Source organism: Lepisma saccharinum, chromosome 24, assembly GCF_977018435.1.
Source record: "Lepisma saccharinum chromosome 24, izLepSacc3.1, whole genome shotgun sequence".
In the NCBI taxonomy this organism is placed as follows: Eukaryota; Metazoa; Arthropoda; class Insecta; order Zygentoma; family Lepismatidae; genus Lepisma; species Lepisma saccharinum.
The window spans coordinates 46,152,737-46,174,179 of NC_139252.1; the positions used below are offsets into that span (position 1 = coordinate 46,152,737).

The 21,443-nt window shown below is 38.4% G+C and overlaps 1 protein-coding gene across 1 annotated transcript; it reads right to left on the reverse strand.

Annotated features, from left to right (window-relative positions):
- Positions 1 to 608: 608 nt before the first annotated feature.
- On the reverse strand, positions 609 to 21,201 carry Mt2 (tRNA (cytosine(38)-C(5))-methyltransferase). Its single transcript, XM_083111064.1, has 4 exons — positions 21,002 to 21,201; positions 8,232 to 8,418; positions 3,877 to 4,171; positions 609 to 1,260 (listed from the first exon to the last, which is right to left on the reverse strand). Exons 1-4 carry the CDS (start codon positions 21,054 to 21,056, stop codon positions 673 to 675), a joined length of 1,125 nt encoding a protein of 374 aa, XP_082967190.1. The 5' UTR covers positions 21,057 to 21,201; the 3' UTR covers positions 609 to 672.
- Between the last annotated feature and the right edge of the window lie 242 nt (positions 21,202 to 21,443).

A 21,443-nucleotide genomic window follows, 5' to 3' on the forward strand; every position in this document is an offset into this window, starting at 1 on the left:
AGGAGTGCCTTGTTGGCATAGTGGTTTGGATCCCACTTTAAACTGTAGGTCCAGTCCGAATTAGTCTTACTGTGCTTAAGGTGGACTTAAAACTCAAACTCAGGAAACATGGCGTTGCAGCAAATTGTGCTAACCACCCTGTTATAGAGGTTGGTCCACCACACTTCTCTTTGTAGTTTACTATAGAACGCCCACAAAAGAACCATTGGCCAGAAGCTTTCAAGCACCTTCCTCTTGATCAGTCAACTTGGGCCATAAGGAAGTCTGCTTCACTCAGGACTGTGATGCACAGAAGTCACAGGTCTGCGTGATTCACTACAGACAGTTTCAACAGTTTTCTTGCGACATCCAACAGTCAATTTCTCTCTGATTTTCTTTATTGTTATTACTTTTAACATTAGAAGTAAATATTCTTAAAACTTGGTTAAGTGGAATTCTAAGTCTGGTGCTCAGTTAAAATGAACATGTTTAAATACAAGAGTTGCCATAATGATATGGTCTTGATCTGGAAAACCTTGAAAAATCACGGAATTTTAAGTTGAGAACAAACCTAGGAAGAGAAGAAATTTTAAGTCAAAAATAGACCAAGAAAAAGACAGGAATTTGTATAGATAAAAATTGTTTATAACATTCATCACACTGTACAGAAATACAATATAAAACCTGCAAAAATCATCTGCATTTAGACATTTCTAGTCCATCTCCTGCAGTCATCAATGCAATAAGAAGCGACACTACATGAACATTTATGCTATTCCCAAGTAGTCTGTAGCACTGCTTAACAGTAACGCTGCTGGGAAATGAAAAGTTCTCGGGGAAACACATAAGCCGCGCCACTTCCATAGGAGTGAAATAACGTAAGCTCAGACCTTTCAGCAGGGACAATTGCAATTCTGGATCGTCTTTGAGTTCTTGTGCTGCATTGAATGCTGTGGCTATTGCATCACCTGTTTTCTCCGTCAGCACAGACCCTGTACCTTCCACATAATGCCTGTATGCTTTCGTAAAGCAACACGACCGTGTTGATTCGGGTGTCACGATATCCAGCAACATAGAATACTTTAGCAAAACTTTATCTTGGAGTAAGAATGCACCAAAATTGCAATCTGACTGCAACACATGTTTGATTGCAAAGCACCGATTGCCACCACCTGATTCTTCAACAAGAGTGGAATGCTTTTCTACAAGTTTTTGTATTTGTGGAACGATCACTTTTTCTGCTTTCAGCATGTTGGAAAGGGAAGCAGGAAACTCCTCCATCTGTGGAAAATATAATGTAATTAGTGAAACAACGTACGTCCTCAGAAATTCACCAGAAATCTTTTTATAAATTTGACCCAGTGTTTTGTAACCGGGATTTTTCAGTAATACCTGACTGATCTTGTAGGACACAATTTTAGCAACACCGTGAGTTTCTGAAGACAACGTTACTGAAATTTCATCAGAGAAAGTGTATGTTGCAATGCATTATTTCGAGCTTTCAACTGTGTTATAATATCAGGTAATTTGGAAAAATGATTTTGGATGTACTGTATCTTTTCTTGGATGCCATTTCTCCCGTGCGGCTATTTAGAAACATTGATCTCGTCGTCCCAATGCCATCGTGTGATTGAAATAGGATTGAAATATGGCAGATTTGGGTAAAATATGCTATTTTAAACCAAAATCATAAAATAAGCAAGCATAACAATTTCCTGCAGAAATAAACATTTATAAGCACTTTCAACCTTAGTTAAATAGCTCATCAAGGTATGTAATATGAAGTATAACCTTTCTTCTTACCATTAGAAGTTTGGAAAAGAATATGCATTTCGCTTAGAAATCTGGGCTCTATTTACGAGTATCTCTACATCATCACTCATTCTCATAATTGCAATTAGCCAAAGTGGCACAAGAATGACAATAAATAACAAAATTACATATAAAATTCGTCATTAAATTGTCTACACATCTGTCACCCGTATACATTTTTGCTTTCAAAACTTGTACTGGATAATCTGAAATCCTGATATCGCATTTGATCAAATTTTAAACTCTAGGTTCAATCCTATATAGCCTCTATGTCCATAAATAGACATAAACTTTAACAAAATCTTTACACACATGAGCTGAGTATAACCATGCATATAACAAAAATTTTATAAACAATAAATTTTGGTTCACACACATTCTCACTAAAGGAACTCAGCATAAAAGGGGCTCGACAAAGATTCAAAATCAAGTCTGTTGGTTTCACCACTGACTTACAGGCTATGCCAGAGAACATTAGACATCCACGATATTTCCTTATATAATAAGAGTAATACATACATGAGACATGTACAGGTGAAAGTACAATTCTTCTTCTGACATAAGTTTTGCTTATTGCTGGTAAAAGTAGCTATTTCTTAAAAATTTCAAGATGATAAACACAAATATGACATTAGAAATGCAACATTCATTGGCTGTATATTCTTGGAAATCCACCCCCCAAAAAAAATGACAGAAGTTATTTGCACTACTAACACAATTATGAGTCACCTGCACTATTAACACAGTTGTAAGATAAATAATGATGGAACACCTCCTGGTGAAATGGTGGGATGATACAATATGTTGCAATCTGGGGTTCGAAATACAGCACTGCCAAATAAATCTATGCATGAGATCTCTGCCTTTCCCAGACAAGACCCAATTAACAAAAATTCTAGTATCATTTTGCATGCTGTTTAGTGTAAATATATTTGATAACAATACAGCAGGAACTGCAGTGGTGCAGTGAATAGAGGGTCTAACTGTCACGCAGAAGACTTGGGTTGTATTTACAGTGTTCATTGTCTCTCCACACAGTAGCTCTCAGGTTCCTCAGCCTCAAATAAATTTGTACCTTGGGTTACCCCTGAAGTATAGAGGAAGCTGGAGCATGGTGCTGGGTGCTGATCACATTCCCTCCACAATAGAAAAGATCAAGAACGCATAGGGCCTTAGCTCCACAAGTGCCTTTCCTACAAAACACCAAAAATTTAGAATAAACTTTGAAAATAATATTTATGTACAAATTACAGTCCCGTGCAAATTAATCGGAACAAGATATTTTTATGCATGATAGAGTCTCAAACTTGAATATGGTTTCACGATGATGAATCTATGACAAATTGTGTAATACAAATTATATAACAGAAAGAAGAACAAAAGTAAAAAAGGTAAAGTGCTCCCCTGTGCTTAGCACTACGCCATGAAGGCATATAGGGGGTGTGGGGGTAACGCCCCACACTTTCTTGATCCGGTCGTGAATGGGGGTGATGTGATCAGCATCACGCCCCTGACCGCCTTTACCCCCCAGGGTTTCCCTCAGGTACCCATGTCATTCGACGCTGGGTGGGTGCCGGGGCCGCTTCCAACGTTAGAAAAGTTCCCGGATTTGAACCGGCCGGGAATCGAACCCGAGACCTTTAGCATGGTAGTCAGACACGTTACTGACTGTACATGTGTGTGAATTCGCCCACTAATAAATGTATGAACATTGATAAAATATTTCAAATGAAGTAGGCCAATCAGAAATGAGGTCTACAGTCCTGTGCGAATTAATTGAAATATGACAATAACTACACACGTTATGAATTTTTTTGTACTTATACCCTAATTCATCAATTACACTTTTCAGAAACAATAAATTACATATTTGTAATATTTCTTAATAGCTAATATGTTCTTCTTTCTGTTATATAATTTGTATTACACGATTTGTCATAGATTCATCATCATGAAACCGTAGTCACCAATTAATTCGCATGGGACTGTAGTTTCAAGTGAAAATAATATTTTCACAGTTCATACTGCAGTACCTGTGCTTTGAAAATCTAAATATTGTGTAATGATAATAATAATAATACCTACCACTCCTGTCACTACTTGGAAACAGAAGCTTAGTGGTTTCCGCTTGGCGATCAAATAATATCTGCACCGGGTATTTGGAATGAAAAACTGCGAAGGACTGAGGAGAAACTCCTGATACGTAAAGCCACTTTCATCCAGGGCTGAAACCAGCTTCTCCCTTGTATACGACTCTTCAAATCCTTTGACGTTCTCCAGCAGAATGTACCGAAGGTTCTCTCCTAGGTTTGAGATTACACTAATGATACTCAGAAGGGAGCTTGTTCTCTCGTCAGCCACATCTTTCTTAAGACCAACCCTTAAATGTAAAACAGTAACAATTACAATAGTAGTGGGCATGTGCAGCACTTAACTTTCAAAATATTTTGCCAGAAACATTCTTTATAATACCTTGTATGGTGGGATTTTTTAATATGTGGAAGTTTGTTTTAACTCCACCTTCATGTACATCGAGAAGGCTAAATGGGACTGGACCTACAGTTATCTCACCATGAATCAGCCTGGAAACCAATCTAGCATTAGCCATTACAATATCAGAGAAACCCTAATTTTGAAATGCAACATACTTCTTCACATCTCAATTCTTCCAAGGAATTAACCATCCAAATGTATTATTATAAAGGGTTCCTACACAAAATCATCCAGGACATTTCCAGGACTTTTCAAGGATTTTCTACAATTGCTCCAGGACAAATGTAGACAGTAAGCATGGCAAAATACACATCATTGCATATTTTCTTTTATTAAAAAAAAAGTTCTAAATATTTCTAATGCAGGCCCCAACTTCCCTACACCTCTTTCATTTCTTAGTATAATGAAGGTTATTTAATTTTTACAATAGTACAGAAAAAATCAAAGGTAGAAAAAATAAATACAAGTTCAGTTTATAAAAAATTACAATCTTCTATTACAAATAAACAAGAATAATATCCTTGGAAAACTTGGAATATTTAGTATAGCAAACCCTTTTTCTTAACCATTATTATTATCATCATATTTTCTACCTCGGAGCGATACAAAATAATACAAAAGCACGGGGCATTATACTTCAATCACAAAAATAAAACTTATCAGAAAACTATGACTACAGTACACAGCAACGTGACATAAGTAAATAAACCACTGTCATGGCACTGGCCTGTTTTAAATGAAAACTTATTGTAATTCATACAAATAAAATGGGGCAAAGGAATTTCCAGGACACACTCCAAAATTCCAGGTACAGCTTGGAAAAATGTGAAATTTCATAACATTTCCATGCCTGGAAGGAATATTTTAAAATTCCAGGTTTTCCAGGATGCGTAGGAACCCTGATTATAGCATTAAAAATAGACTAAGGGTCACAACAAATACTTTGTTTTGTCCATTTTATGTATCCCTTAGAAATCCGGAGAAAACAAGTTACATATTGTGACTTCTAGCAGAGTCCACTTTTAATGGCATGAAATGACCATTTTGAAATTTAAAGTTTTAAGTTTGTTTCAAGCCACTTTATTCACTGCCTAATCAGGACTGGACCTAGACTTTAAAGTGGAATTCAAAACCACTATGTGTCACCACCAGGTACCCAACTCAGGACCTCTTGATTACAAGGCAACAACGTTACCAGTATGCCATCAAAGAGGATCGAAATGACCAGTTTATATTCATATTGCATTTTTGTAAATTCATCTTAACATGAAAAACTGCAAGATATTTTAATTCAAATATCACTTATTTTACTTTTATAACGAACAGTGATCCAATCCAGAGGGTATCTGACTGCCATGTGAGAGCCAAGGGTTGAAATCACGTAGAGGGTAACTATACACAAGTATTTTTCATGGACATCCGCATATCAACAGCTCTGGGACATTTACTTTCTCATCAAGGTACTCAAGGGAGGTAGTTGAATCATGGTGCTGATCATGCCATCCTCACAATGGATATAACTGAGAATGAGAACGTATGAAGCTTTACCTACATGCCTCACACCCAAATCTGAAATCGATAGGTTTTATTTATTGTGCTTTACTTTTAATTACATTATGTTTCTCCATTTGAAAGATTATGTTTAGAATATGGATTTTATGTTTCTCATGAGCCTATGGGTTAATTTAAAATGTAGAACATTGTAACATGTATGTGATGATAGAACTGGGAATATATTTGGTCTAGGAATTAATTCGTGCGCCTGGACAAGAGATGGCGTAACGAGCGTATCGGCCCACAGTTCCGTGTAGCCACACATGCGTTGAAAACTCCTGTCAGCGCGCATCGTTCGTAGTATAGGGAAGTTGATTGACGCGTCAACAACAACATTTTGTAGCCAACTGAACATGGCGAAGTTCGTGCCAGATAAAGTGTTTTTGCGGGGTGTTCTGCTTCATTACTTTAACATGCAGAAAAGTGCTACCGAAAGTCATCGTATTTTGGTGGAAGTGTATGGTGACCATGCGCTAGCTGAGCGAACGTGTCAGAAGTGGTTTGCACGGTTTAGAAGTGGTGATTTCGGCCTGGAAGACCAAGAGCATCCTGGACAGCCAAAAAAATTTGAAGACGAAGAATTGAGAGCATTGCTCGATCAGGATTCGTGTCAAACGCAGGAAGAACTTGCAGAAGCATTAGGCGTTGATCAAACAACAGTTTCCAAACGCCTCAAAGCCATGGGAATGATTCAAAAGATGTCACATTGGGTTCCACATGAATTGAAAGACAGAGATGTTGAAAGACGAAAAACCATTTGCGAATTGCTGCTTCAAAGACAGAAAAGAAAGGGGTTTTTGCATCGCATTGTTACTGGCGATGAGAAGTGGATCCATTACGAGAACCCGAAACGAAAAAAGGCCTGGGTGAAGCCAGGTGAACCAGGTCCATCACAACCGAAACGAGATATTCACTGTGCAAAGGTTAAGCTGTGCATATGGTGGGATATGAAAGGTGTGGTGTACTATGAGCTGCTGCAACCGGGTGAAACTATTAATGGAGAACGTTATCGATGACAATTAATGCGTTTGAAGCAAGCTCTGGCCAGGAAACTACCAGAATGGGAGAACAGACATGATAAACTTATTTTTCAACATGATAACACTCGCCCACATGTCGCAAAACCGGTCAAAACCTATTTAGAAAATGTCGGATGAGAAGTTTTACCCCACCCGCCGTATTCACCAGACGTTGCTCCTTCGGACTACTACTTGTTCGATTGCATGAATAACGATTTGATTGGACAGCGGTTCACTTCTTCACAAGATATCGAAAAATGGGTCTCTGACTGGATCGCTTCAAAGGATGAGAACTTCTTTCGCCACGGAATCCGTAACTTGCCTGACAGATGGGCGAAAGTGGTGGCTCACGATGGACAATATTTTTCTTAAGGTATTTATGTGTTTTGTGTTTGAACTACAGCTTCAATGTGTGCGTAACAACTGCACGAATTAATTCCTAGACCAAATATAAAGTGTATTTACTGCCAAATGCCAAATCGGAGTTTCAGTATATCTTGATCCCATAAATACAGGGTTGCCAGTTTCAATCCTGGCATGTGCATGGGGGTTTCTTCTGAACATCCATTCATCAATTATTGCATCATTCATCCTCATTGTCAGGATTAATGAAAATGAAAAGTGGCAGAAAAGCAATGCTAAATAATAATAATAATAATAACCTGCGATGCAACAGCCCGTGAGGGACAGGGCCAACCTATCAACCACCAGCCTGAAATCTTATGAGAAAATTGTTACCAGAGGCGTCTCCTGAACGCATTTGTCAATTGTGGGGAAAAAGGACAGCTTGCTCTGCGACGACATTAATGATCATTTCTACATTCTATTTTCTCCATATAGGAGAAGTATTTGTTTTACACGAGAGCGCTCAACTAAGCTTATATTACATTTCTTGGATCTGAAGTGAATGAAAGTAATAATTCTTTTCCCACAATTGACGCATGCGTCACACTTCAGATCCAAGAAATGTAATATAATCTTAGTTGAATGCTCTCGTGTAAAATAAATACTTCTCCTATCGGCCCATTTCCCCACAATTGACGCATGCGTTCAGGAGACGTCTCTGGTTGTTACGCTTCTCCCCACCAGAAGAGTCAAACCAACCACGTTCCATAGCATGAGCCCAAAACCTGACACCTTACACTGCACGGCCATGGTAGGTATGTAATAATAATAAACACACGCATAAACGAATGCAATTTGCAATACATGCAAAAAAAAAAAATAATAGAATGCTTTGTAGCCTAAAATAATGGTACCTGTGGACCCAGAAATGCAATGTTACAAGAAATCTGGAAAAGAACATTCTATCTCAAGGCCCTTCACTGAATTCAATAAAAACTATCCAAAATATTGCTATTTCTCACAACTTACCTTGTAAATGGTTGGCAAGGTGGGCTCATAAGTAACATGTCAGGCTTCAAAGTGTTGATTTCATCTGCAGTTAAGGAAAGTATGTTCCTAGATTGAACATTTGTTGAAGGAAAGTTGTGCTTGTACACCACGTTGGCCGTAGTGTTGATGTCTATTGCTGCAATCACATCTGCGCTTATGCCAGCCTCTGGAATCAAATATGAGCATGGTCCACATGAGACAATTTGATTCTTCATTCTTTGATGTACAAATTATAATATCTCTAACTAACATGATAATCAAACTGTCAACTCGGTGCGCTGACTTTTGATCTTGTCACTGAAGTTTGAGTCTCACCCTGGGCATATATATTCTTTATGACTGTCTATTCACCAATTTCATCTAATCTTCATTCATCCTTGCAATCAGGCACGTATCCAGGAATTCCTTTCAGGGGTAGGGGCTCAACCCCATTTTTTTAAAAGGACCTCATAATTGTATGTTTAAGACCAGTGGTGGCAATTGGGTTGAAAAATGGGGGGAGGGGGGGAGGGCAGTGCTAGGAAAGTTTACTTTCTCTTGGTAGACAAGGCTTAACATTAAGAGAACATAATGTTGAGGCAAAAAATGGGGAGCAACTATCCCTTAAATCGTCGCCACTTTTTAAGGCTGTCATTTTAATCAGAACGTGAAATCGGAACATTTTTTACCACTCGACTCCTCTGTTTCCATGCATTAACATTGTGTGCCGGAACCATCTCAGTATGTGTGTTTGTCCATTTCTTCTCATCACGCATAAAGACATCTATGGTGTCTTTGAGTGTTTTTACGAAGCTGTTACACATGCATGGGATGAACAATCCACTCCACAACGCGAGATTTAAATTGTAGGCTGCGAACTGGATGCAGACAGCTCTCGAATATGTACGAGGGGGTATCCAAAAGTTTTAATTATCACCATGAAATAAAAAACATACAATAGTCACTTGCAGTGGTCAAAGTTAGTTCTTCTTCACGTAGTCTCCCTGCAGAGTCACACATTTTTGCCAGTGTTTCTTCACCTGTTTTAAGCCCTCTTTGTAGAAGTCCTCCGCTTTGCTCGAAAACCACTGTTCCACTTCGAAAATGACATCCTCTCTGTCGTCAAATCGCCGACCACGAAGTGGTTTCTTCATCTCGGGAAAGAGGAAGAAGTCGCTTGGCGCAAGATCAGGCGAATAAGGTGGATGCTGCAAAAGTTCATAGCCTAACCGGTGGGCGGCGACAACGGATGCTTGGGCCGTATGGACGCGTGCATTGTAGGTCAGGAGACGGACGCACTTGCTGATCATGCCACGACGTTTTTGTTTCAATGCATCACGCAGTTTCTCCAGAAGGTTGCAGTAGTAATCGCTGTTGAGGGTCTCGCCCTTCGGAAGGTAATCTATTAAGATTACCCCGCGGCTATCCCAAGAAACGGACCGCATCACCTTCCCGGCAGATTTCTGGACCTTCGCCTTCTTGGGATGGGGGAAGATGGATGTTTCCACTCCTTGCTCATTTCTTTGGTCTCCGGATCGTAGAGGTATACCCAGCACTCGTCCATAGTGACGAGACAAGCAAAAGAATCGTCTTCATTCCGCTCCAACAGAGTCAAATTCTGCTGGGAAAAGTCGTGGCGAGTTTGCTTTTGAAGAGGTGTGAACAAGCAAGGTACCCAGCGTGCAGACACCTTATTCATGTGCAGTTCCTCATGAATAATCCTCCACGCACTTCCGTAACTTAGTCCAGTCTCCGCCATCACTCTTTCCATGGTCGATCTTCTGTCGTCGAGGATAACGGCCTCCACATTCTTCACCATGGCAAGATCATCCTTGATTGAGGGTCTACCCGCTAGTGGCTCGTCTGTCAGGGACATGTGACCACTTTGAAAGTTCCTCTTCCACCTCACAACCGTGTCATATGATGGGCTTTCATCCCCATACACAGCTTTCATTTCGTCGTGGATTTGGCGTGCCCTTCAAATGGAAGAACTTTATGACACTTTGGGCTTCAATTTTGTTTATCATGCAGATTGATGTCTTCTACAGCCTTTGGAAACAAAACTACGTTAAACAAAGATTTGATATTTGCACAAGTATGCATGGCAATGACACTCATTATGCACAAAAAGTTTCATGTAAATATCTCTATAACTTCTTTATTATAATTAAAACTTTTGGATACCCCCTCGTATCTCTGATTCCAGCCTGAACACCACTAACGTCTCTTGTCCTCCCATGTTTGCAGCTCTTATAAAAGCCGAAACCCACCAAATTGTTTTCAGATTCAGGCCTTAGCACACACAAGTGTTCAAAAATTCCTGTCACAGCTTCCGCTGTCTTGTCATATATCGGCATGAAACAAAGGAAGTCTTCTCGAATACAGCTGTGGATCACGAGACAATTAATGCACAATGAAAACCCTTCCGTTCCCAACACATCTAATGTTTCATCTCCCAATATGATCAAATGCTTATTCATTTATATCCAGAGACGTGCCCAAGGGAGGGTTGGTGAGATCATAACCCCATTTGACCCAGTATTCCTTTTTAAAATAAAAAAAAGAAGAAGAAGAACGTCAAAGACAGGAAAAGAATGGCAAGATCAAGACTGACCACCAAAAATAGTATGCGTAACACCTCTCCCTTCCGAAAATCCTGGGCATGCCACTCTTTATCTCGGACACATTTTTTAAATCAACTCACCAGAAGTTATCATCATTTCGTACTGGAGATTGAAGTAAGATGTGGTCTTCCTGCAGGTTTGGATATGATCCTTTAGGGTGCTGTCGTCTGCCTGCCTTCACACCTAACCTTAACAAGGTCCTAATTTTCCATCCTTGTGACTTGGATTTTCAAGACTTAGGAAGGTTTCAGATCGAAGGAACATGTACTATCTAGACATTTTAACGAAAAATCAGTTGAAGTCAAGGATGGCTAGGTGGCTCAGTTGGTAGAGCCCTGATTCGGGTCCTGGTAGAGCCTGCAATTGCCGCCTAAAATGTCTACATATGCAACATCTTCTTGCTTTCTCTTCTCGATATTCATAAAATTTTCGGCTCTCTCTTTATGGTAGTTAAAGTGTTTGAATGTATTTTGAACCCAGTAGGCTTAAACAAAAGTATTTTTTTATACCATGAAATGAGTTTCTATTTTCTTTTATTGTGGAATATATTTGACTGGGAAATCATGTATTTTTCAAGAGAAATATCTCACCAATGCACAATTGCCATTGCTTTCATTTGCTTGCCTTATGACAACCGGATGCTGTGAACGTTTGATGAAGTAAGCCCTGTCAGTGTTTCAACCCTCCTTTTTTTACTATGCTTGCCTAACGTAACCAAACCTAACCTAACCTTATCAGAAATGGTTTGTGGGGCTATCCGTCAGCTACCTGTGCATAATGTATAATTTCCACCAGTGACGAACACGATAGTACGTATTTTTCGGTGAAGAAGGTAGAAACACTGCATAGCCACAACGTGAGTCAAGATGTGTCCGCCATATTGTGCGTTCTGGAAGCGAAGAAACGAATAAAAAAAAAAGGACTCAGAATGTGAAAAATTGTGTTTGTTTTCATGTAAAAAGCATAATGGCAACTTTAACTATGTTCCACAATACACAATTGGTAAGTACGAACCATGCGAAACACAAAATATCCGATTTTAATGTGTCTCCGATCTATGAAACTGTTAACATTTAATATTGTAAATTGTATTTTATATTTAGAAATGAGTGTCTATTTTACAGTAGGGAGATACACGAAAATCATGGAAGAGGAAAAATACTGGCAACTCCTGTATTTTCATTGATTTGAGACACTTTTGTTAAAATAGCTGAGAAAAGTCCAACCAAAAAAGCCATGGAAAAAACACTCCATTTTCTTTCCGGACCTCTTCCAACTCTAATATACACACACACAGACACATATATTATTGTACCTTGCCCCCCACAATGTATCTTAAGTTGGTGACTCTGAATCCACTCGACCATCACTTTTATCATTAAGATCTGTGAGAGCTTTTATGTAAGAAATGGCCATATCCTTGTTGCAGCTATGTATATCTGTTAACCAATGAGCCATTGATCCTAGTCTATTTCAATACATTCATAACATTTGAAGCATTCATTATGATTAAAATTTATTGTACATCTATTTTCATATTGTATTGTAGTGATCTATACATGACATATTTTCCAGTTTAAAATATATATGGTAAAACTTCGATAGCATCCCAACGGATTTCTTCATTTTTACACAAGAAACTACTTAGTTTCTGTAGCATTTAGAAGTTCTTGTTGGAATTTTGTTTGGTATGACTTGAGATGACCAGACCCCTCTCCGATTTTCTTCATATTTGACATACTCACTAATTGAGGCCTCCTAATCACGAATCTGAAGTTAAAATTTGTCGGTCACATCTAGAAATTGCGAACCATTGACGCTAGCCCCACGAGCCATTGGCATGTGGTTAGGTTAGTTCGGTTAGGTTAGGCAAACATAGTTAAAATTTGGTGTCGTGGTAGTATCAGGAATATATATATAATAAAAATTCGCAAAAATTGACAGTTTCCATTCCGAAAACTAACGCCTTATTTTGCAATTTCTAGACGTTTCCGACAAATTTTAACTTCAGATTCATGATTAGGAGGCCTCAATTAGTGAGTATGCCAAATATGAAGAAAATCGGAGAGGGGTCCGGTCATCTCAAGTCGTTCCTTTTGTTTCATCGAGAAAAACCGATGTTGTCCGTATATGCTAAATTGAACGAAATGAGTGCTAATGGCACCTAACCTAACCTCGTAGGCATACCTTGTCCTCGTGATGGTTCGTGGGGCTATCATGAATTTTTGGGGCTATCCGTGGATGGTTTTTGGGGCTAATGTCAATGGCTTGTGGGACTAACATCAATAGTTTTTGGGGCTAACGTCAATGGTTTAATAATTACTCTTTATGTCGAAAATTGAACTTTTTTCGTGAAAAAAGCAAAATAGCACCTTGAAGAATCTTTCACAATGCAGAATAGGTAAGTACGAATGTTAAAAATGACGAAATAAAGGAGTGAGAGGTGTTGGGACGCTATCGAAGTTTTACCAAATATATACATAACTCTTCTAGTACTTTAATCTGTTTTACAATTCTCATAGTTGGGATACACAATGCACAAACAGTTAAAGAACATAAGATTAGTGATTTGTGGGATTACTGACAACAAATTCTCTTCTTTTTGTGAAAAACTGCAGCTGAAACTAATTTTAAGCTTTCTATGTGCTTGCACCATGCCATGAAGGCATATAGGGGCATGTGGAGGTAGGGAACACACTCATTCTTGATTTCGGCCATTTTTTTGGAGGTGATGTTATCAGCGTCACACAATAGAATTTTATGCTTAGTAAGACTTTAAAGGCAATGTTATGACTAATAGCACTTTACTTAACAGATTTGCAGCTCCTTTATTTTTTCTTTCAATAATGGTGATATGTCAGTACTATCATCATTTGGTAATTCTTCTTTGATGAGGGACTTATTTTGTGATTAATGACATCAATATCATAAAAAAGCCAACTTTGGTGGATAAGCACGTTAAGTGGCTAACGTACAACATTGCCACTGAAGTTCCTAGGTTTGAATCACAGCCTGGACATGGGTGTCTTGTTGCGTGCCCAAGATTTTCGGAAGGGAGGAGTTATGTACACTTCTTTTTAGTAGTCAACCCTCATTTTGCTATATTTTCCTGCCTTTGACATTCTTTTTTTCTGAATACTGGGCAAAAAAGGGGGGTTCATGACTCCCACCAACCCCCCTTGGGCATGCCACTCCTGTCCTTGTGAGTGTCCCATCATCTAATCATCATCTTGTAAGCGAAAAGTTGGAGAAAAGTGTAATAAAAATACAATATCATGAAAAAACCTCTTCAAATGTTGCATCGGCATTTCACAATGAATTTAAAAATTATATGTCATTTACCTTCTACAAAACAGGAACATTAATAGCTTTATTTTATTAATACTAATATTCCCAGTTCATCTGCTTATTTATCTTAAGTGTATCTAGTCACACTCATGTCCACAGCTTCATGATACAGACTTGGAGGTGGCTCCAATTCATAAAAGGCATCTATACTAGTCAGCCAAACTGCTCGGTAATGGTTCTGAATGTTTAATGATTTTTTCAAAGCTTCAAAGCAGAAAGAGGAAGTATTTCAGAATTGTAGAAATGACTGCTTGGTAAATTTGATCCTTGGTGAAAGTAATTGCCATTGTTTTGAGTTACGAAAAGTGCAATTCATCAGGGTAAAAAATAAAAGAGACTTAAAACTACCTTATGCAAGCATCTGGGCATGGGCTCCAAGCACGAATCCACAGGGAGGGAGATTACCCCTCCCAACTGACAGATTTCCGTATTTATATTATTATGCCTAATATTTTTCAAGACTCAAATATCTCCTATTTTACGGCCAAGTTTACTAGGCTCGAGAAAAAGTTTTAAGTCCACTTTCAGCTCATGATAGGCTAACCGGAACAGGGCTTACAGTTTAAAATTTGATCAGAACCACTCTGCAACAGTGGCGTGCGGTGATAAATCAGGCAGGGGAACAGGTCACCTGCACTTGCTCCCCATCGCATGGGTGTCTTCATATAATACAATAGATCAAGTAAAATTCAACCTTTATTGAAATGTCAGAAGTGACAAACATGAGGCATGTTAAAATTATATGACAATAATAATTTTAAAGCAAATGTGATATAATGTAAAGAAAACATTAAAAATAAAATTGTTGATGCGCAACAAAGAAAAATTTGATAATATAAATTTATGAGTCATCGAGAAAGAAAATAATATTTTGTCGTGACCTGTTTCATCTCTTTATTCGTAGATTAAGTTGACGTTTTTTCATAGAGTTGAGTATTCTTGTAATTCATACTTTCTCAATCCAATAATGGCACACAGATGGTTGAGTTTTTCATGACGTTCGCTAGATTAGTCAGGGTGGCTACTGTAGGACCATAGTAAAATTCAAGTACAATTCCCGTTTTTCAAAGCGAACTTTACAAAAATTCAAGCAGATGTTTTCTCTATTTCAAACTAAGGTTTTACAGTCTCTCACCACCCACACACATACACACAAACAAATACTTATATTGGTTTGTGCGATTCCAATGAATCCAATAATTCTAATTCACTTGGACGGTACATATATATAATTTAAGGTGCGGAGTTTACATTTGTCATTTCACATAGCTACTCGGCAGTGGCGTGCCCAAGGGGGGGGGGGGTTGGTAGGGGTTATACCCCCCCTTTGGCCCAATATTCCTAAAAAAAGAACGTCAATGGTAGGAAAATATGACAAAATGAGGGCGGACTACCGAGAAAAAGTATAGGTAACCCCTCCCTTACAAAAATCCTGGCCACGCCACTGCTACTCGGGACTATAAATACATCTACAAACACAAGTCACATATGTTACGGGAAATAATAATCTACGAAAAATTGTTAATTCTATAAGAATTTTAAATTTACCTAATCAACTTCAAGATATTTTATCTTGCAATATGGTGCAGAAACCTGGACGTTGAGAAGAAATGAAGAGAAACGACTCGAAGCTTTTGAAATGTGGACATGGCGAAAAATGGAGCGTGTAAAATGGACGGACAAGGTAAGAAACGAAGCCGTACTGAAAAGAGTTGGTGAAAAAAGATCTATACTGGAGACCATCAAGAAGAGGAAAAGAAACTGGTTAGGACACTGTCTAAGAAGAAACTGCCTGCTAAGAGATGCCTTGGAGGGAATGGTTGAAGGAAGAAAAGTCCGTGGAAGAAAGAGATATCAGCTTATGGATGATATTAAATTAACTGGGTCGTATGCTATTACGAAGCGTAAGGCAGAGAACAGGGAAAGCTGGAGATTGCAGTGAAAAACCTGCCAATTAGGCAGAAAACAATGAATGAATGAATGAATCTTCAGTCTATCAGATGGATTGTTCTTCAAAGAACACTAACAAAGAAATGGATTGAGAGAATTCTGTTTTATTTTCCACGCAGCTTTATTTACCTTCCTCAATAAAAATAAAACCTAAACTGTGAAAAACTTGTTTCAGGTCATTAATAAATATGTATAAATTCAATGGAATTGGGATTTTAAAAAGTTGCAATTTTTCATGTCTACAGAGAAAATTTCAAGCAGAATTCACGCACAATTCCCGGAGCCAATAATTCACGCATAATTCCCGGAATTCAAGAAATTCCCGTTGAGTAGCCACCCTGTTAGTAGAAGTTGTTAATGTGACAAAACCCGACCTGTTCCAGACTCCCTTCTCAGGATTAAACAAGGACAACAATATAATTTGCCACTGGAAGAATATTCAGTTAATAATTTACAGAGTTGTAGTAACTCGTTTGAAAATGCTCTGTGTATGATTTCGTTTTAGTTTTTAATTCAGTTAGAATATGTGTTGGCTTGTTGTATTTTCTGCAAAGTTGAATGTACTAAAGGCTTTCGTCCTCAGCCGGTCAATCATACAACACTCGCAACATTCGCTTCTTGTCCTGCCACTGCATGCCTTGAAACTTTGGTCTTGGGGTTGGTGGAACAGGTGGATGTGAGATGTTCCCTCGGAAGCTATTTCCCAGCGTTTAGCCAAGGCATTTAGCAGACGCTTAGACTGTAGAAGATTTTTCCAGTTCGTTATGAATGTCAGATGCAAGTTCTCAACGAGATTAGGAAGTTATAGACTTTCTACACTCAAATGTATCACTTGTGACGCGATTAAACTTCAGCACATAGCAAAAACTGGAAGAAAAGCGAATCCGCAATATCTCTCTGAGGGAACAGCTAGAGTGTTCAGCTTCCGTGGTGCCGTGGGGATAGTTTACCTTCGGGCGTGGTCGGAAATACTCGGCTTCAGACAGTAGAGGGCATGATACTAAGAGACCATGGTAGAGCATGGGGTGAGAACCATGATGCGTTGGGGGTAGATGACGTCAACAAACGTCCAGCCACGGTGAAAGATTTTCTTCAGTGTTACTTTTGGAAACGTTGATTTCGAGAGAAAAGTGTTCTTATTATGTTAATATAAATAACTTAAATAGCCCAAAAGCGCAGTAGGAGGGAACAGCCTGTTCCCTCTGTTCCATGGAGGGACCGCCACTGCTCTGCAAGATGCCTCAAAAGGGGTTACACCCAAGACCACTGGGTTTTTATGATAGTAATGACATACAATAATACATCTATTCCTGCCTTGGACCCCTATTTTTGAAAAAGAAACAATCTCTAGAACATAGTTGGTTCATGCTAACAGAACCATATATATTGATGTTTAGGAATGACTTGAGATGACCGGACCCCTCTCCGATTTTCTTCATATTTGGCATACTCACTAATTGAGGCCTCCTAATCACGTATCTGAAGTTACAATTTGTCGGAAACGTCTAGAAATTGCAAAATAAGTGAAAATAAGGCGTTAGTTTTCGGAATGGAAACTGTAGATTTTCGCAATTTTTTTTGTTTTACAACCAAATATATATATTCATGATACTACCACGACACCAAATTTTAACTATGTTTGCCTAACCTAACCATGTGCCAATGGTTCATGAGGCTAGCGCCAATGGTTCGCAATTTCTAGATGTGACCGACAAATTTTAACTTCAGATTCGTGATTAGGAGGCCTCAATTAGTGAGTATGTGAAATATGAAGAAAATCGGAGAGTGGTCCGGTCATCTCAAGTCATACCGATGTATATGTAAAACAGTGCAAGTGCAAATAAGAATTGATTCTCGGCGAGTGAGATACCTAACTGAAATTCGCCCCTCCCAAGTGCAACTTCTGGATCCGCCACTGCTGGGCTCACCATTGACAAGGCATTTTTCGTTCATAGAAGAAAGAGCAAATATCACAGAATTATGGAAATAATTTTGAATGAGTTACTCGACCAATATAAACCAGCATATAAATTCACTAGGATTGCTACAACCTGCTGGGGGTCAAGTTGGAGTGCATTTTCTCTTGCTCAAAGAATAAATGTACACATATTGAAGTGTGTCATCTATGTGAAGGAAAACCACTGCACATGAAAAGATTTGCAGAAGAAATGGCTCCACATTGGCAAACGAACATGTATATGGAAGTATAAGCACTGCACAAAAGATATAGTAAGCAATCAATGGAAGTATAAACACTGCATAAAAGATATAGTAAGCAATCAGTAAAAACCTCTTTCGATTCATGTACAGAATGGGTACGTATAATGATGATATCTGAATACCACAATCGGAACTTAGGCCATGATTCCAACCCCCTGTAAAATATTGAATGTGGGGAATAAATCCTTATAAAAATTGGAGCAATTGAAGATGATGGGAGTGTTCTCCAATTTATTTACTAGAGATCGGAATGTACTAACCAAATAAGTTTTCCAGATGAAGTATCAGAGGTTCTGATGACCCGGTCACTGTTTGAAATTTGGATATTACGTGTGTAAGGTGTAATGTATTGCTTTTCATAATGGCGATATTTCTCCAGAAAGAAGTGAGGAAGCCATGTTTGGTGGAATGTAGCCACAGAGTTGCGCTGTCTACAGTGTTGCCACACAGTGTGTTTGTCACTTGAAGAGGAAGGACCGGTTGAGAATGACGGGACAGCAGAGTGTGAAGATTGTAAATGTTGTGCAACTGCATTGCTGGAGTGTGGATGAAAATGGACTTCAGCTGATAAAGAAACTAATGGAGTATGGTGTTCTACCGAAAGAAGGCGATTACATGTGTCCCCGAGGACATGTTCTTAGTTTGTGCAATGACTGTTCACACATTGATAAGTACTCGTGGAAGTGCTATAAAAGTTTCGTAGAAAATAAAGAGAAAAGAAAGCCATGTAAATACTCAGTGTTTGAACTCGTACGGAACAAGGAAAATTTTCTTTTCAGGTGCATGCAATTGGGATCAGACCGCACAATAGAATTTTTCCAGCTTGCAGGACAGCTGTTCGATCCGTTAAAAGAACGCGATGAGCAGAACGACAATGACAGATAGCAACAACCAGGAAGGAGAGGAACATGTTGAGTTTGGATTTTAAGTGTGGCAACACTGTATCCACCGTTGGATTGTAAACACTCCAGATTTTGAAGGTAAGCTTAGTGTTATTTGAAGTATGTTTGCCAAACCTAACCTAACGATACGTGAAATTTTCAAGTTACAGACGTGACTGGGAAATTGTAATGTCAGATTCGTGTTCAGGAGGCCTCATGTAGAAAGTATACAAAATTTCAAACAAATCGGGGAACACTCCCGCCATCTTCAATTAAGCCTAAAAATGGTACCAGTTTCATAGATCGGAGACACATTAAAATCAGATATTTTGTGCTTTGCATGGTTCGTACCTACCAATTGTGTATTGCGGAACATAGTTCAAGGTGCCATTATGCTTTTTACACGAAAACAAACACTTTTTCTACTGGAAAAACTCATTTATCTAAGTGCTACCGAATGCACGTAACGGTGTGATATCGCTTACTTTGTGAATGATATCGCTTCTTTTGTTTTCGAATATCAGTGTTTTTCAACCTTCTTCACCGAAAAATACCTACTATCGTGTTTGTCACGTGTGCAAATTGTGCATTATGCACGGGTAGCTGAAGGATAGCCCCATGAACCATTCCGATAAGGTTAGGTTGGTTAGGTTAGGCAAGCATACTAAAAAAAAAAAAAAGGTAACGATTAGATAAGCCAGAGACACATTTCTTGAAATTTACAGGAGAAAAGACGAGAAAGTAGTTACGGAATTGAGTTCTTGTGGACTTTCTGAAGCCGCGGAAATTGTTTTATCGAATCGTTCAACTTATTTCGCCTGTAAGTAAGTTATTTTTCGTCATTCATGCATCTCCGTTGCACGATAGCTCGTGCCATCATTACCGTCGACTACGTGAATCAAATGTTCCGTGCGTTCGATTACGTAGCCTCCTGTCAGTGCAGCAACCACGCGGTAGTTTTACAAGATGATGTGTGTGCTGGATTTTTTTTTCCACTTTAATTTTCTGTTTGCCTAACCTAACTGAACCTAACCTAACCTTCCGTGAATGGTTTGTGGATTAATAACAATCATTTTTCGGTTAATAAGTGTTAGTATAACAACCACACGGTAGTTTTACAAGGTGACGTGTGAGCGGGTTTTTTTCTTTTCAATTCAATTTTCTATGTTTGCCTAACCTAACCTTCCGTGAATGGTTTGTGGATCAATTTTCGCTTAAAAACCCTTTGTGAATAGTTTGTGCGGCATTTATCGGTTCATAAGTTTGGAAATACTGCACATCAGCTGACGATATTGCATATCAGCTGACGATATACAACGTGAGTCAAGATTTGCCCGCCGAATTAGCAACGACCAATAAATAATTATAATGTTAAAAATAACGCTTTCTTCATGGAAAAAAAGTGATCCAAAGTTGAAAAATGTTCCGCTATGCATATGAGGTAAGTAGAAATTAATTTTATTTGAAAATAAACGAGTTAAATGTGTCTCCGGCTTATTTAACTGGTACCAAAAAAAGCGGGTTGGAAACACTGACATGATTTCCCGGTCAAATACATACCACGATGAAAGAAAATTCATCGACTAACGTTGGAAACCTTAGAGAAACTCATTTCCGTAAGTAGTTTCTTCTGTAAAAATGAAGAAATGTGTCTCCGATGCATGAAAGTGTTACCCTAAAAATTTTACATCCTTTGGACTTTATGGAAAGCTACTTTTCCAGAATTGCTTAACTACTTTTAGTTTACCTGCCAGTGCAAAATGCATTCCTCCGATACCACTGTATAATTCAAGAACTCGCATTTTTAATTTTTATCTTTCAAGAAAAATCTAATACGTGATTGTATAGTAGTCAATGGGATCAAGTACAATCTATAGATAATCCCACATATCAATATCAGAGTTATTATATTGCGGACAACAAACACAGTCTCTTTCACGTGTACATATAAACAAAACGTCTTTAGCAGACGACATATCAAACAATTATAAACCTGAAAATGAGCTCGTCACTAAAACAATAGATTAGGATTTGAGGATTAAAATATCTCAATTTGTTTCTTTGAAGTACTCTTACATTCGTCGTATAAAACATTGCTATGAGTTTAATTTATATTGAATTGATATCAAACATGCGATTTGAAACAGTTCCCATTTTTCTTACCCATTCATGTTTCACAATGAGAAACC

What these genes read in the sequence shown, in the direction of transcription:
- Mt2 (XM_083111064.1), bottom strand. Translation starts at nt 21,056, where the DNA reads ATGCGAGTTCTTGAATTATACAGTGGTATCGGAGGAATGCATTTTGCA. An exon ending in AATGCATTTTGCACTGGCAG is followed by an intron (nt 8,419 to 21,001) that starts GTAAACTAAAAG and finishes ATTTGATTCCAG; the next exon opens with AGGCTGGCATAAGCGCAGAT. An exon ending in CCTTGCCAACCATTTACAAG is followed by an intron (nt 4,172 to 8,231) that starts GTAAGTTGTGAG and finishes TTTACATTTAAG; the next exon opens with GGTTGGTCTTAAGAAAGATG.